General features: G+C 40.8%; 1 protein-coding gene across 6 annotated transcripts in view; it reads right to left on the bottom strand.

The window, feature by feature from the left end:
* Positions 1-16,041, bottom strand: part of grin2aa (glutamate receptor, ionotropic, N-methyl D-aspartate 2A, a) — a 303,951-nt gene that overhangs the window by 48,350 nt on the left and 239,560 nt on the right. For all 6 annotated transcript variants that reach the window (XM_087997681.1, XM_087997676.1, XM_087997678.1 and 3 more), the window contains exon 10: positions 14,569-14,729. In XM_087997681.1, coding sequence (XP_087853807.1) covers positions 14,569-14,729 — 161 coding nt within the window. The remainder of the gene's footprint in view (positions 1-14,568; positions 14,730-16,041) is intronic.

Genomic DNA, 16,041 nt, shown 5'->3' with positions numbered 1-16,041 from the left:
TTCCCTGATAGATAAAAATTGAAATGAGTTCTGGAATATAAAATAAACTGATTATATTTTGGTCTTTAGAGGAAAATATTAAGCATCATATGTTATATGAATACTGAAATCTGTAATTAGGTATGTGAAACCAAAACAAATGAAAATACATTCCTTACTGATTGTACTAATGTCAGGCAATTTGTTGAACAAACCTCATTAGAGAAATTATTGATATGTAGTCACTGATGTGTTTTTTTTCCTATGTGGTACGATAGAGGCAATATTCCTTCCAGTGAAAATTGGGAGAATGACTGTTTCTCTTGGTAATTAATGGCTCACCAACAAATGAACTCGGAAATTGCATGTTTTCACCCAGGCATTCCTCTTGATTTCATTCGTGGGCTGTTAATTTAGTGGATCATTAATTTCAGAGATAAACAAGCATTCTCTGAGTTTTTTAGGAAATCAGGGTTTGCTGGGGCCTTAAAATCGTCCCTTTTCTGACTCAGTCAATTTCATTTTGCACCATTCCCTGACTTGCTATTCTTATTGCTGTGCCCTTCTCCTTTTGCGCTGTCACACCCACCTATTAAACCTACTAGGAAGAAGACTGAGGGAACAGAATGACAGTCAATGACTCCACTTAAATGACTATTACTAGCAGGGAAGTAAAGGGGAAAACTTTTTTACTCTGACATTCGGTTCTATACCATTTGGTATTGCTTTCTGATTTTGGTAGGATGAAGATGTACTCTTTGCCTTCTTTACATTAATAGTCCACCTGGTTAACAAAATTAAATACCACTTCATACACAATAAGGACGTTCAGGTCCACATTGGCAGGCTGCTTTTCACCATTAAGAACTAATCATATTTTACAATACTTGACAGAAATTACAGTTCAAAATAAAGAACAGGAGAATTATTTTAAGAAAACAGAGCCATAAGGAGACAAGCTGAGACAAAGGTAAAGTGAGATGTGGTGAAGTGTTTCCTAATAAAATGTAACCTGAGTAAGAGACAATCAGAGAGGCCTATAACTTCGGAAACATCTGTAAACCATGAAAACTTAGCAAAGTCGAAAAATGACTTGTAAGTTAGTTACATTAAGTTGAACAATTACTTGAAATTACTTGTTCTGATGTCTTTCTAGATATCAATATCATTGATTGGACAGGGTGGTGATCATCTTTATCAAGCAAACTTTCTTTTTGTTTCAAATTAAAGCAAAATACTTTAGACAGGAGGGATCTGAAATTAACACAAGAAAAGCCGAAGAACTCATCATCTGTGGGGCGAGAAACAGAGTTAACATGATCAGTGTTCTCACAAAGGGTCACTGGATTTGAAATGTTAACACTTTTTGCTCACTGCAAATGCTGCCAGACATGTTGGATTTTCCAGAATTCTCTGCTTTTGTTCATGTAAATACTGTTTCTCTGTCCTCGGAAGTTGCCAGACCTATTGACGCTTCTTCAGCACTTTTTGCTTTCACTTTTCTTGCGTTGGATCCTGCAGATTTTCTGAGTAGTTACAACATTTTCTGCCCCTGTTACTTAGCACCTATAGTGTACTATGTGCTGGTTACCAAATCAATCATGTGGGTACTTGAATGCTAAGAAATTGAGAGGAGCAAGTTTTGAAGTCCTTAGTAATTTTCAGGACAATGTCTACAATTGTTGCCTAAAACAGCTGAATTACTCTTTTACTCTTAAGTAAAGTTAAAGTAAAGTAAATCAAGATTCTCCTGCTCCTCGGATGCTGCCTGACCTGCTGTGCTTTTCCAGCACCACACTCTCAACTCTGATCTCCAGTATCTGCAGTCCTCACTTTCTCCTTAAAGTAAGCCCAGCAGTCAGATAGCTGTTGGGATTGGGTGATTTTAGTAGAATGAACATGGTTTTTTAAAATTTATCTTAATCAAGAAATGAGAAATAAATGTAACAGTTCATTGCTCAGGAGATTGCTAAGGAATTAATGATGGGAAACAAATTGGGAATAGTCCCTTTAATATTACATAGGGAAATCCTTATCCAAACTTGGGGAGATGGCAAGACTGTTTCCCTATCTCCATCCCTCAGAAAAGTCCAGACAAAGGTTAAAAAATGTCCACCTTGACAGCATCATGTTTTAAATGGGACGAGAAACATTTTGGACAAATGATTCCACTCATTGTGTATTCCAAAATCTGTCCATCTCTTCTCCTTTAAATCACTTCTTAAAGCTTGAATGTAGCATGATGCCACTTAACGTGTTTGAGTTCAAGACAGACCGGTTTAGCAGAAGGCAAGAACTATCTTCAGGCATGGACTTCCAAATCACATGATTTATTATAATATTAACACTAAATCCTGCTATTCATGGTGATCATAGATATCCCGCTGACACTTAGTTACATTAGTTAAGGTTGTTCTCTATATGTGCTTCTCTCTTCTAATTAATCTATTACGCCGCTAGACTTCAACCAACCACTAACCAACACACTCACTACCTCCTCCTCCACTGTGCTATTTATGCTCAGTGATGCACAGCGCTGTGACATAATTGCAAAGTTGTTCTAGAGCCCTGAAGCCCTTGAATAGCATTAACATTTCCTCATGAGGCTCGGTACCAAATTCTGATGCTGCTTCTGTCAAAGACTTTAGGGAATGTTAATAAGTTGGAAGCATAATATAAAGGGAAGCTGTCATTCTGTGGTTGCTGTGTTTACCGCTCCATGGCACACAAACAATCACTGGGCCCGTCGTGCCCCAATGATATTTTAAAAAATTTTCAAAACATCTACAGAATTCTGTGAAGTTGGAAAGTGACATGCACAGCAAGATTCTGTTCTTAAATGGATTAGGAAATATGATTCTGCTGGAAATGAAAAGCAAAGTCATAAAACAGTGGTCTGAAAATATTGTAACTTTTTAATGCATTGTTGTGATCGCTGTTTTAAAAGATTTCAAGGCCTCAGCACCCAGAGAACCAGAATTTGATAAATTAGATGTTGGTTTATTCAAGCCTGCAGTTAATGTAATTGCCAAATCCACCGCTGACTTTAATTAGTTTTTCCTCCAATATAGGCCAGCTACCAAACAGATGAAAGATTGCTGGTGAGAAGCATCCTTTCGCTGTTCTCAATGTTTAACAACCCATTTTCATGTTTTATTTCGCATTCAGAATTGTGATTATTATTTTCCCCTCTATACAGGTATGAATCTAAATATTATGCATATCAGTGGGACCCAGAATACAGTGGGATAACTTTAAAATTAGACTATTGAGGGTGAAATCAGGAAGGACATTATCACACAAAAAATTGGGGAAATCTGGGAATAATTTTCCATCCCAAAAAAAAAGTTTCGCAAAAGGCTGTTGAGTTTGCGGTCAATTGTAAACTTCAAAACTGAGATTGACAGATTTCTGTAAGGCAAGAATATTCATAGTTAGATCAAAGGAGTTAAGATATACATTACTGCCATCAAATTGAATGGCAGAACAGAAACAAAGGATTCAGCAACCTACTCCAGGGTCTATGTCCATCACTCTAGCATCACTGGCATCACTAAGGTGGCAGAGTGCCTCAGTGGTTCACACTGCTGCCTCAGAGTGCCAGGAACTCGGGTTCAATTCCAGCCTTGGGTGACTGTGTGGAGTTTGCACACACTTCTCGTGTGTGCAACAAGTTTTCTCTGAGTACTCTGGTTTCCTCCCACAGTCCACGGATGTAGAGCTTAGGTGGATTGGCTGTAGTGTCAAATAATGTGTGGGTTGGCTGAATTGGCCATAGGAACTACAGGGTTACAGGTATAGGGTAGGAGAATGGGTCAGGGTGGGATGCTGTTTGAAGGGTTGGTGTGGACTCAACAGGCCACATTGTAGGGATACTATAATTCTATGATGTGCCATCTAGGTGGATTAAAAGGGTAACAGGGATAGAGTTGGAGCCTAGGTCTATGTAGGATGCCGTTTGGAGGGTTGGTGCTGACCCAATGGGCCAAATGGCCTCTTTCCACATTATAGCAATACTATGATCTTATTAATGATCTTAATAAGTTTAACTTAATCTTCCAGAATGTAGAATATATGCTGAAACAAATAAGATGCCATGCTAGAGGGTCAACTTAATTTTACAACCAATATGTCCAAATTATTGCTGGTATATTAAAAAGGGCTCTCACTAAACATTTCAATGCATTCAGAACTTATCAGTCAATCTGCTGCTGCTTTACAGTAGAGGCCCATTTACTGCAGATGATTCTCATTTTTACTGTTCCTCAGATAGAAGTAAATCAAAAGCTTGGGATGTTTTTAGCAAAATGATACAAGACGAAATTGGACCAGACATAGTAGGATGAGAGCAGAGAATACTTCCACAGGACCCAGGACAGAGAAGAGACTGGGAAAGCAAAATCAAGGAGAGATGAGGTTAATTTAAGAAAAGGGCAGAAATTAATGACAAAACCAGACAGGAGCAATAAAGCAGCTGAAGTCAATGATTTGAGAAGGAGGCAAAAGTGGAGAGTAAAATATGCAAAGGAAATTCAGCACAGAGATAAATCTGAAGAAAGTGGAGCAGGACAGCAGAGACAGACTGGACGGAAGGTGATACATTGGGCATGAGAGGGCTATTAGAGAAAGGGTGAATGTGATACGATAGTAAATACATGAGAGAATCAGTGAAAAAGAAAAGCGACAGGGATTAGAAAGGGTTGGAATTGAGAAGTGGAGAAGCAGGCTTTGAAAAGAAAACAGAAACACAATTTTGAAAGAGACAAGACAGAGAAATGTAGTCACAGGAAGCATGCAGTGATTCACATCAGAACGATACAGAGACACAAACACACAAAGACAGAAGATATCTTAATTAATATTAAATACATAAGACCATAAGACTTTGGAGTAAAAGGTGAATTAGCCTACTGAGTCTGCCATTCAATGAGATCATGCTGATAACCCTGAATTCCATTTCCCTGCTTTATCCCCCTAACCTTTTATTCCATTACAGATTTAGAATTTGTCTTGAATATACTTGATGACATAGCCTCAACAGAATTTGTGGTAAAGAATTTCACAGATTCACTACTCTCTGAGGAAGAAACTCATCCCCATCTCTGATTCTGAAATTATGCCCTCTGGTCCTGGACTCTTCCACTAGAGAAACAACCTCTCTATATTTAGCCTGTCAAGTCCCCTGAGAATCTTGTATGTTTCAATAAGGTTGCCTTTCACTCTTCTACACTCCAATGATTACAAGCCCAACTTACTCAATGTATTCTCACAAGACAGTTTCTTCTTACCTGTTATCAGGAGAAAGTGAGGACTGCAGATGCTGGAGATCAGAGTCAAAAAGTGTGGCGCTGGAAAAACACAGCAGGTCAGCCCAGCAAACCTTCTTTAGATTGCCCCCAACCCCAAAATATTTTTCCTAAGTTGAGGAGCCCAAAATATTCACTGTATTCCAGCTGTGCTCTAACCGCTGCTTTGTATATTTTTTGGCAAAACTTCCCTACTTTTGTACTTCAGTCCCTTTGAAACAAAGGCCAACATTTCATTTGCCTTTCCTATTACCAATTGGATTTGGATGCCAGCTTTTTGTGATGCATGCATGAGGACTTCCAGATCCCTGTGCTGTAATGTTCTGCAGTCTTTCTCCATTTAAATAATATTCAGCTCCTCTACTCATCTTTCCAAAGTGCAAAACCACACTCATTTCTACATTATATTCCACCTGCCAAGTTTTCGCCCACTTACTTAACCTGTCTATATCCTTCTGCAAACTCTTTATGTCATCTTCACCACTTGCCTTTTCACCTTTTTTCATGTCATCTGCAAACTCGGCTACAGTATACTCACTTTCCTCATCTAAACCATCGATATAGATTGTAAATAATTGTGGACCCAGGCGCTGATCCTTGTGGCACTCCACTAGTTACAAATTTCTATCCTGAAAATGCCTGCCTTATCCCAACTCTCTGTCTTCTATTATTCATTTATTTTAATGAGCACACGTTATCAAATGAAACAGGCCCCAAGTAGAGCGGTAAATCTGTGGTAGCCTCTTACTGGATTTAGAAAAATGTGTCTTTGCTTGTCAGCAGTTGCTGCCACTTCCCAAGATTTAATGTCAGTTGAAAATGTTAATGTTGGTAAGGAAACCAGTGAGATTTCAACAGAGCCTCCTCTGTCATGTTTTTATTGAGATGTATTAATGGTATTTGATTAATTCATTACGTTGAGCAATATCATTTGGTTGGAGCAGAAATCTTTCCAGGACTGATGGTGTCTTCAGAAGGTGACATTATTTGGCTGATTAGGCAATCGAGTGCTCCCATGAAGTGCAAACAGAACAATTGTGTGCCAACAGCCTGTAGATTCTATTAAACCTAATGGACAGAAAAATCACAGGGTGCAAGCCTGTGATTACTTAACTTCCAGAAGCTGCTGGGAAGATCCTTGCTGGGAGAACCCATTCACACAATGAGCTTGACTAAATACTTGAGAATTTATTTTTATTGTGTTTTTTTTAATGCTCTCATTGTGTATTGCCATATCTACTGTCATTTTGTTACTGGGGCACTCCAGTCTCTGGTCAATAGTTTGAATTCCCATTGACAACTCGAGCACTAAACAAAATTTAAATGACTAACCAGAGCCAGACTGAGGGAGTGCTGCAGGGTAGACATGCTGTCCCTTAGATGAGCTGTTAAACCAAGGCCCTTAATTGTCATCCAAGGTAAATGTAAGGGTAGGTGCGGAGAGAATGTCTCCTCTCAAGGGAGAGTCTAGAACTATGGCTCACTGTTTAAAAGTCAGAGGTTGCCCATTACAAAGAGAATTAAAACAAAATTCTTTTTTTTCTCAGAGGGTCATGAGTCTTTGGAACCATCATCTTGAAAGAACAGTAGAAACAGAGTCCTTAAAGATTTTTAAGGTGGCTGTGAATAGATTCTGGATGAAAGAAAGGTGCTGAAAGGTTATGGGGGGGGGGGGGGCGGGGGCAGGGGGGGGTGCGGGGGCAGGCAGAGAATGTGGATTTGAGGCTACAATGAGATCAGCCATGATCTTTTGAGCAGCAGAATAGACCCAAAGTGCTGAATGGTCTCCTGCTCTGGATTCATACATTTGTATCATATAAAAGATCCCATTTAAAAAGGAGCAGGAGTTTTACCCTTGATGTCCTGGCCAAGCAACAATACAAGAAGATGAACTGGTCATTATCGCACTGCTGTGTGTTGGGTAGGCATTGATTGCTGACCCACTGTGGAGAACTACACATTCATGTTCACTTTGGAGCATGCATGCACATGGTTTCAGACACAATACAGCGTCATGTGATTTTGAACAAGGGTTCAGTGTTGGGAAGAGAGGACAGGGCATGGGGAAAGTTGTGCCGGGGTGGCATTACAACAGACTATACACTTCGAAAGTACCTCTTTGGCTGTTGGGACTGGTCATGAAAAGTGCTGTATGAATGCAGGCCGTTTTCTTTATTTCATTTCTGAAGGGTTTAACCGCCAGAGTCAGTCAGTAGCAGGCTAGCCCTGGGGTCATGTCTCATTCTAAGAAACCAGCCCAGCGATCACAGCTGACACTCTCGCGTAGTACTGGGGAAGTGCCGGACTGTCAGAAGTGCCATCCCTTGGAATTAAACAGTTTATAAGGGTTTTAAAGCTGCTGATTACTCCTTAGTACATCACTCAGATCTTGGTCAAGTGATCATGACTCATGCATCAGTCTGGACAGCAAACAGCTAACCAAATCACAGCAGAGACTGATCCAGTTCAAATCTGACATACATGTGAGTGCCCCATTGTCAGGAGCAGGGTCTCCCACTCTGGGTATTCCCAGGAGACATTCAGACCATTTGGCAGCTGGAACCTCCCTAATCAATGGGACTAGCTTCCTGAATGGGGGTGGGAGTGGGCCATTTTAATCCAGGGTTGTAATCAATATTCTATCCATCAGTTTGTTGACAACATTTTTTTAAAAAAAGATCATCGATGACAGGATTTTCATAAATGTCCTAAGTCAGTTTAACTTTAAACACCGAGAAGACATGCACTCCAGGGTCTATATAAATTCTTTCACAGATTAGATATTCTAAGTAGCTGTGTAGTTAGACTAATATCATGCTGTAATTTAAAAACCCAAGGGTTCTTTATAGAACCTGTTGGGATGACTATTGCTCACAGCACAGTGTGTGTCTCACTAGAGTATGCTAGTGCTTAAGGTTATTAATGATTTCAGTCTATCCCACTTAGCTAACAATTTATCATGCAACGCACTTGAATACTAGCCAAGAAGATGAGATAATGGCTTTGTTCTGTCGAGTGCATCTGCACCAAACACAGGATATTCCCCTTTATCAAACTGGCCCAAATACATTGAAATTCTAACGGTGGAATTTCAATCAGAAATTCCATCTTGAAAGCAGGAAATTGAAAGTGCATCTAACCATAAAATGTAGACAACAATAGTTGGCTCCAGGACTAACCTGATGCTTCTTGATATAACCAGATGGATGACTGAACACTTGCAGCCATTGAGATTTATGTGCCGCATTCTGGGCCTGCAATGCAGTACACACCGTGGGATAGGACTGCCATTTATCTCAAGTTTAAGTGTCGTTGCTTCAAAATTTATGTGGTAAGCTATCATGTGGAAAAAGACCATCGGGATTGCACATCAGCCTGTAACACCAACCTATTATTTCATCGTTATGTCGGGCAGGATAAATGCCCTGTATGGTGTGCGCCACCATATGCCAAAAACTGAGATCAAATTTTAATCAAACGATTTATAGGAAGAAGGTTTAAGATGTCATTATAAGTGGTGTGTCTGGAAAATTCCCTTCCACCATTCTCACCTGAACTCCTGAGACATGTTCAGAATTTTTGCAGAATTAATCATTAGCTTTTGAGGCAATGGGCAATTGGGTTTCTGTCTCTCCCACTTAGATCATTGACAGCCTTTACACAGTAACCTCTAAGAGAATGAGATTGCCATAAGGAGTTACAATGGAATTTTCCAGAATTTATATTTTCGTTGGACCTCAGTGGATCACATGACTGCAGCTAAGGGGCTGAAAAAGGGGGCAGGTACCATTTGATATGATGAGTTGGCAAACATAGCATAGTGCAGAGTCAATAGTCTTGCTACAAAATCAGAAATTCAGAATGAAGGGTCACTGGACCCGAAATGTTAACTCTGCTTTTTCTCCACAGATGTTGCTAGACCTGCTCCATTTTTCCAGTAATTTCTGATTCTATTTCAGATTTCCAGCATCTACAATTCTTTGGGGTTTTTTTTGGTAATTCTGCTGCTCTTTATCGGCCTTACAATTCATTACTCTAACTGTTGCCAGCAAAGTGCGCCTCTTAGTCTGATCAGTGTCTCTGGAGACCTTCACAAAGTCAGGTTTTGCACAACTTCAAACTTCAATCTCTTTTTGGGATGATTTAGGGTGTAAGAAAACCAAAATCTTCCATGTAAAAAGATGCTGAATGTGCAGTGTTTTGATTTCATGTATGTTTCATTTGTTAATGTGATCTCCTGTAGGAAGGAAGTACGGAAGCCAACTACATGAAATGGCCATAATCTTCCAATCTGCTTGAGATACAGGATGGTGCCAGAGGACTGGAGGATTATGTTTGTTACACCCTTGCTCAGTCAAGGCTGTAAGGATAAACCTAACAAGCACAAGCCAATCATTTTCACTTCAGTTTCTGGGAAGCTATCAGAAATCATAATTTGGACTAAATTCACAGTCAGTTGGACAATTAAAGAAAACGAGAATGGAATTGTTACACATTGTACAAATGGTGTTCAATGAAATAGACTGAGTTTTTGTTGAAACAAATCAGAAGATTGATGAGGCCTATGTGGTTGAAGTGATATCTACAGACTTCCGAGACGCATTTTCCGAGACATAAAAGGCTTGCCAGTAAAGCTGAACATCATTCAATAAAAAAAGATGAGATAATGGCTTTATTCTGTAACATGCATCTGCACAGATCACAGGATATTCCCGATTACCCGACTGGTCCCAATACATTGAAATTCTCACAGTGGAATTTTAATCAGAAATTCCATCTTGAAAGCAGAAAATCGAAAGTGTATCTATCTGTGGAAGGTAGACAATAACAGTTGGTTCCAGGACTAACCTGATGCTTCTTGATGGATGGCTGAACACTTTGCGGTTACGGAGACTGATGTGCTGCATTCTGGGACAGGACAGCCATAAGTAACGTGGAAACAAAAGTGGCTAAGTTACATAGAATGGAAACTAGCGGTGAAAAGCCACTTTTCAGACTGGAGGAAGATACATAGTGGAGATCCCAAGTGCCTGGACCCCTGTCTTTTGTGATCTACATTAATGACTTAAACTTGGGCATCCAGGATTTCAATTTCAAAATCTGGAGGGATTGTCAGCATCTATTCATCTTGGGAGCTGATGGTCTGTATCCAGGGTATATGTTACCTCTGGATTGAACATTTTCTAATGGAATCATGGAGTCTGACTCATCACTGGCAGTCCCTTCCACAGCAATCACAAATAAATAGCATTGCGCTGAGATTGACAAAGAGTTTTCCTTCTGCCAGGGTCTCTTTCTCTGCCATTTGATCTTTTTTTTAACCTCTCCTTGTTCCATGCTCTTCTTAACAGTTGGACTCCATGCACTCTGATGACAGCAAGAACTTCCCATGCATCCATTTCAATCCTGGTCAACTTTAGTTCACATGTGCAGACATCCTTCTATTGCAGACACAGACAACCTCATGGTTTCCGGCTGATAGCAAGCTTGCATAGAGCACTAATTTGGGAAAGTGGTCTTCGATAGATACATAGAGTCAAACAGCACAGAAACAGACCCTTCCATCCTACCCATCCTTGCTGAACATAATCCCAAACTAAGCTAGACCCACCTGCCTATTCCTGATCCTTCCAAACCTTTCCTATTCATGTACTTATCTCAATGTCTTTAAATGTTGTAACTGATTAGATTCCCTACAGTGTGGAAACAAGCCCTTCGGCCCAACAAGTCCACACCAACACTCCTAAGAGTAACCCACTCAGACCCATTCCCTATATTTATCCCTGATTAATGCACCTAACTATGGATAATTTAGCATGGCCAATTCACCTGACCTGCACATCTTTGGGCTGTGGGAGGAAACCGGAGCACCCGGAGGAAACCCACGCAGACACGGGGAGAATGTGCAAACTCCACACAGTCAGTCGCCCGAGGTAGGAACTGAACCCAGCACTGTGAGGCAACAGTGCTAACCGCTGTGTTACCATGCTGTCCCCCACATTAGCACTTCCTCAGGCAATTCATTTCACATGTGAACTGCTCTCTGTGTAAAACATTTGCCCCTCGTGTCTTTTTCAAATCTCTCTCCTCGCACCTTAAAAATATGTCTCCTGGTCTTGAAATCCCCCATCCTAGGGAAAAAACACCTACCATTAACTTTATCTATACCCCTCATGATTTTATAAACCTCTACAAGGTCATCTCTCAACCTCCTACACTCCAGTGAGAAAAGTCCCAGCCTATGCAGCCTTTCTTTATAACTCAAACCTTCCATACCCAGCGATATCCTGGCAAATCTCTTCTGAACCCTCTTCCGCTTAATATCGTTCCTACAGTAGTGTTCCAGAAGCGGCCTCACCAATGTCCTATACAACCTCAACATGACTTCCCATGATCTATTTGACACACATGACCCAGCCAGAAGAGACATCACCAACCCAAGAGGGCAAATATGCTCAGAATTCCAAAGCACTAATGTACTGAACAGTGGGATTTCAGTGATGGTAATGCTGTTGAATGTCAAGTGGCAATGTTTAGATTTTCTCTTGTTGAAGATGCCCAATGCCTGGCACTTGTGTGGCACAAATGCTCATTGGCATTTTTGGGTCTAGATAGTGCCCAAATCCAGCAAGATCTGGACATGGTCTGCTCCAGTATTTAAAGAGTCATGACTCTTTAATCATGACTCTTTCAGCAATCATCAGCAAACATCCCCAACAAACCACCAATCCTTATGTTTGGAGGAAGGTCATTGATGAAGCAGCTGAAGGTAATTGGACTTGTGGGCACTACCCTGAGAAAGGTCCCATCGCCACTAGCCAATAATTTGCCAGGAGATCTGTCCCTAATGTGGTGAAGACTTCAAACCTGAATGAACCATGCTTCATTGTAGGGTGGTGACAGATGAGGAAATATAACATGGGGTCAGTCGCATCTGCTGATTCCTGCCCCTGATAGAAAATGTGCAACCCTGGATAGGATGAACGACAGCAGCTTCGGTATGAAGGGCAATGTGTGCTGCTCCCCAATTTTCCTTGCAAACCAGTCCCAACCCCCATTAAGCCCCTAACCAGAAAGAGGACGAAAATTGGCTAATCATTCTCTTAGTCGAGAGTGTGGTGCTGGAAAAGTAGAGCGGGTCAGGCATCATCTGAGGAGCAGGAAAATCGACATTTCGGGCATAAGTCCTTCAGCCTGAAACGTTGATTCTCCTGCTCCTCAGATGCTGCCTGACCGGCTGTGCTTTTCCAGCACCACACTCTCAACTCTGATCTCCAGCATCTGCAGTCCTCACTTTCTCCAACTCATTCGCTTAGCTGACAAATGCCTGAGGAACCAAGGGATTACTGGTATCCGTGATACTGCACTCCAGCATGAGTCAATATTTTCATCCCTGTCTATGTAACTTATTCCTCCTAACTCATTCTCTGGTGAAGAAATGACAAATGCTTTCAACACAGTTGGCATTTAGCAGGACTCAAGCTTAAAAAGAGGGCTCTATTACCCTAACAATACGCAGAGGTTAGCAGAAAATTCAGGCTTTGATTCATATTGATTACCAATAAAATAAGCTCTCTTTGGAAAGCAATAGTCAGCATATATCCCAGACAAACAGGCAATTTGGATTAGTATGGGATGTGATCTCTAAACTAAATTAATTTATTTTAAATAGCACTTTTCAATTCGATGGTATGTTTCAGATCAGAATAAATCCAGTCTTAGCGAATACAGAGCATGAAATGGCTGTAAAGGAATAAGCTGTCGAACATGCCTCCCAAGGCAATTTGAAATAATTGCCACCTTTATAAGGAGAGAGAATTTTCCTTAATCATTCATCCATTTTCAGAATAAGACTGTTTTTGAAATCAACAGCTTTAAGTGTTCCAAGCTGAGGCATTATACAGACTAGATTGATAGTAGAAGTTTAATCGACTCTTACTGCAAGAGGATTTAAGTCCAAACTCCAACTTCATCCGTGAGACTTACACCCACTGGAAACCCGTCAAGACTATTTAAACACACATGACAATATCCAGCTGAAGACGCGAAGAGTCCAAGCACCAGAATCTGAAGTCCACTATTGCCTGTTTTTGTTTCTTTTTAATTGAGAGAATGAGACGGCTGATGAGGTGGAGGGAGAATATACCCTGCCCAACCTCTCTCCCCTTCACCTTACACCACCACCCGTCCATCACTCTTACTCTGAGTCTATTTCCTTCCCTCCAGGCTTCCTCCAACCCCGGTCCATTCTCCCCCAACCCTGGTCCATCCTCTTGGTCTCTTCCATATTGCCAGCTAGCACAGTGACAAAGATATGCCTGCGGACACTTTTCAAAAAATCTCAGTCTCTAGCACAATTGCAAGTGTCTTCTCGCTACAGCATACTGCACAAGCTCCTCTGTGTGAGCAAATGCAGCCAAACCTAAGTGTTGTACATGAAGCCATTTGTGGCACTAACCTTGTGCCAGGTCATTCTAGGAAATAGAAATTAATCTCACCGTGGCCTGTTCTTTCCCCGGAGCTCTCCAAGGCTGGGGTTAGATGTTTAATTTATTTTTGAATGTTGCAATTGAATTTCCTTGCACCACTCTATTAGGTCACACATTCAAGATCATTGCAACTCACCGTGTGAACAAAGCTCCAAGTTTCTCCCATAATTCTTTCATCAATTATCTTAAATTTACCTGCCTGTCAGTGGAAACAGTCACAAAGTCAAAGAGTCACGCAACACAGATGAGGCCTTTTCACCCACTGACCTATCTACACTAATCCTATTTTCCAGCACTTGGCTTATAGCTTTGAATGTTATGACATTTCAAGTGCTCATCTGTTTACTTCTTAAAGGTTATTAGTTTCAAAGTTTAAAGGAAACAGCTCCTCCTTAATTAGTTAACCAAACCTTCTCAATTTTGAATGTCTCTATTAAATCTCCACTTGGCCTTCTCTACTCTACAGCAGCTAACCCCAACTTCTCCAGTCCCTGCACACTACAATCTTTTGTCTTGATCGTCACCCTCACAAATCCTCTTTGCACTTTTTCCAAGGCTTTGTCATCTTTGCTGAAGAACTGAACTCTGTCCACTTGCTGAGGCCTTTCCAGTGATTTAGAAATGCTTATCATGGTTTCTTTGCACATTGCAAGTATAAATCAAAACTGAAGAACATTTTACAATCAGAAACCACATTAGGAAAAAGCCTATATAAAATTTAGTTTTGGACATGTTGAATTTGGGCTCCTGACCTTTGCTGTTGGATAAAGCAGTAGGTATTAGCTAATACTTACCCAGTCTTCAGGCTGACCAAGGCATCTTGTACTCCTTTCTGGTTGTACTTGGACATATAGGCATGCATATCAGGGTAATTATTTCGAATATTTCTCTCAGTGCTGCCATTCGGAACAGTGCCAAATCGAAAAGGTGGCGAATGATCATACGGCCTCTGAAACTGTAAGAGACAGAAAAGCCACTGTGAATAGCTTTAGAATGATTCTCAAAACAATGGAATGGAATAGTCTTTTTCATTCTCACAGTTTTAGCATTCCTGTAGTAAATAATAAGGGGCATAGAGATCAAAGAGCATCAGCTTGTAGTTGCGTATTGATGTGTAAAACATTGAAAGGTTTGTGTCTCCTAGACAGGCAGGTTAGACCCATGCCTTCGATATTAACTCTGTCAGAGAGAGCCAGAGTGATACATTTGTGGGCGGCACGGTGGCCCAGTGGTTAGCACTGCTGCCTCACAGCGCCAGAGACCCGGGTTCAATTCCCACCTCAGGCGACTGACTGTGTGGAGTTTGCACGTTCTCCCCGTGTCTGCGTGGGTTTCCTCTGGGTGCTCCGGTTTCCTCCCACAGTCCAAAGATGTGCAGGTCAGGTGAATTGGCCATGCTAAATTGCCCGTAGTGTTAGGTAAGGGGTAAATGTAGGGGTACGGGTGGGTTGCGCTTCGGCGGGTCGGTGTGGACTTGTTGGGCCGAAGGGCTTGTTTCCACACTGTAATCTAATCTAATCTAATCTAATTTTAATTGAACAATGTAACCAGATGATGAAGGGCGAAAGCATCCCTAAAGGATGTGTTTATAATCTCCTGCCGGCATGGAGCTTTATAGCAATTGATTTCACTTTACATTCTGTTTTAAGGTGATAGCTTAAAACATATTCTGGTACATTAAACCTTAGCCATTTTACAAATGTTGGGTTCAAAAGTATAACTTCTAAAATCAAAGGAGAAAACCAATACAAACAACATATCAGTATATTAAGTATTAATAAAGTTCCTCTTCATATGTTGTTGCATCCTCTTCATGCCTTGTAGCTGTATCATTTTTTGATGAGTTTAAATCAGATAGATTCTTATCAATGTTGTGGCTGTCTATCACAACATTGTAAAATCTGCATTCAACTTGCTTCCTTACTTTCTCTCAGCAATTCAACTTTAGGTTTCAGATGATTTATGGTCAGACATATTTGGTTCAGTTATGGGCAGAACTTCAATTCACACAGCATAGATCAGGTTAATAGCAATGATTGTTCTTTTTATTACGAGTACAGTTTCACAGGATGTGGGCATCACTGGCAAGGCCTGCAATTGTTGCCCATCCCAAACTGCCCTTGAACTAAGTGTTTTGCTGGAAAATTTCAGAGGGTGGTTAAGAGTCAGTCACATTGCTGTGGGTCCAGTCACACATTGGCTAGACCAGGTAAGGATGATAGATTTCCTTCCCTAAATGCCATTAGAGAACCAAACAGTTTTTTACA

The sequence above is a fragment of the Chiloscyllium plagiosum genome, unplaced genomic scaffold (genome assembly GCF_037043375.1).
Source record: "Chiloscyllium plagiosum isolate Xiang-an unplaced genomic scaffold, Cpla_swu_hap1 HiC_scaffold_20, whole genome shotgun sequence".
NCBI classification, from domain to species: domain Eukaryota; kingdom Metazoa; phylum Chordata; class Chondrichthyes; order Orectolobiformes; family Hemiscylliidae; genus Chiloscyllium; species Chiloscyllium plagiosum.
The sequence above is the reverse complement of the archived record's forward strand: the minus strand, read 5'-3'. Positions and strand labels throughout refer to the sequence as shown.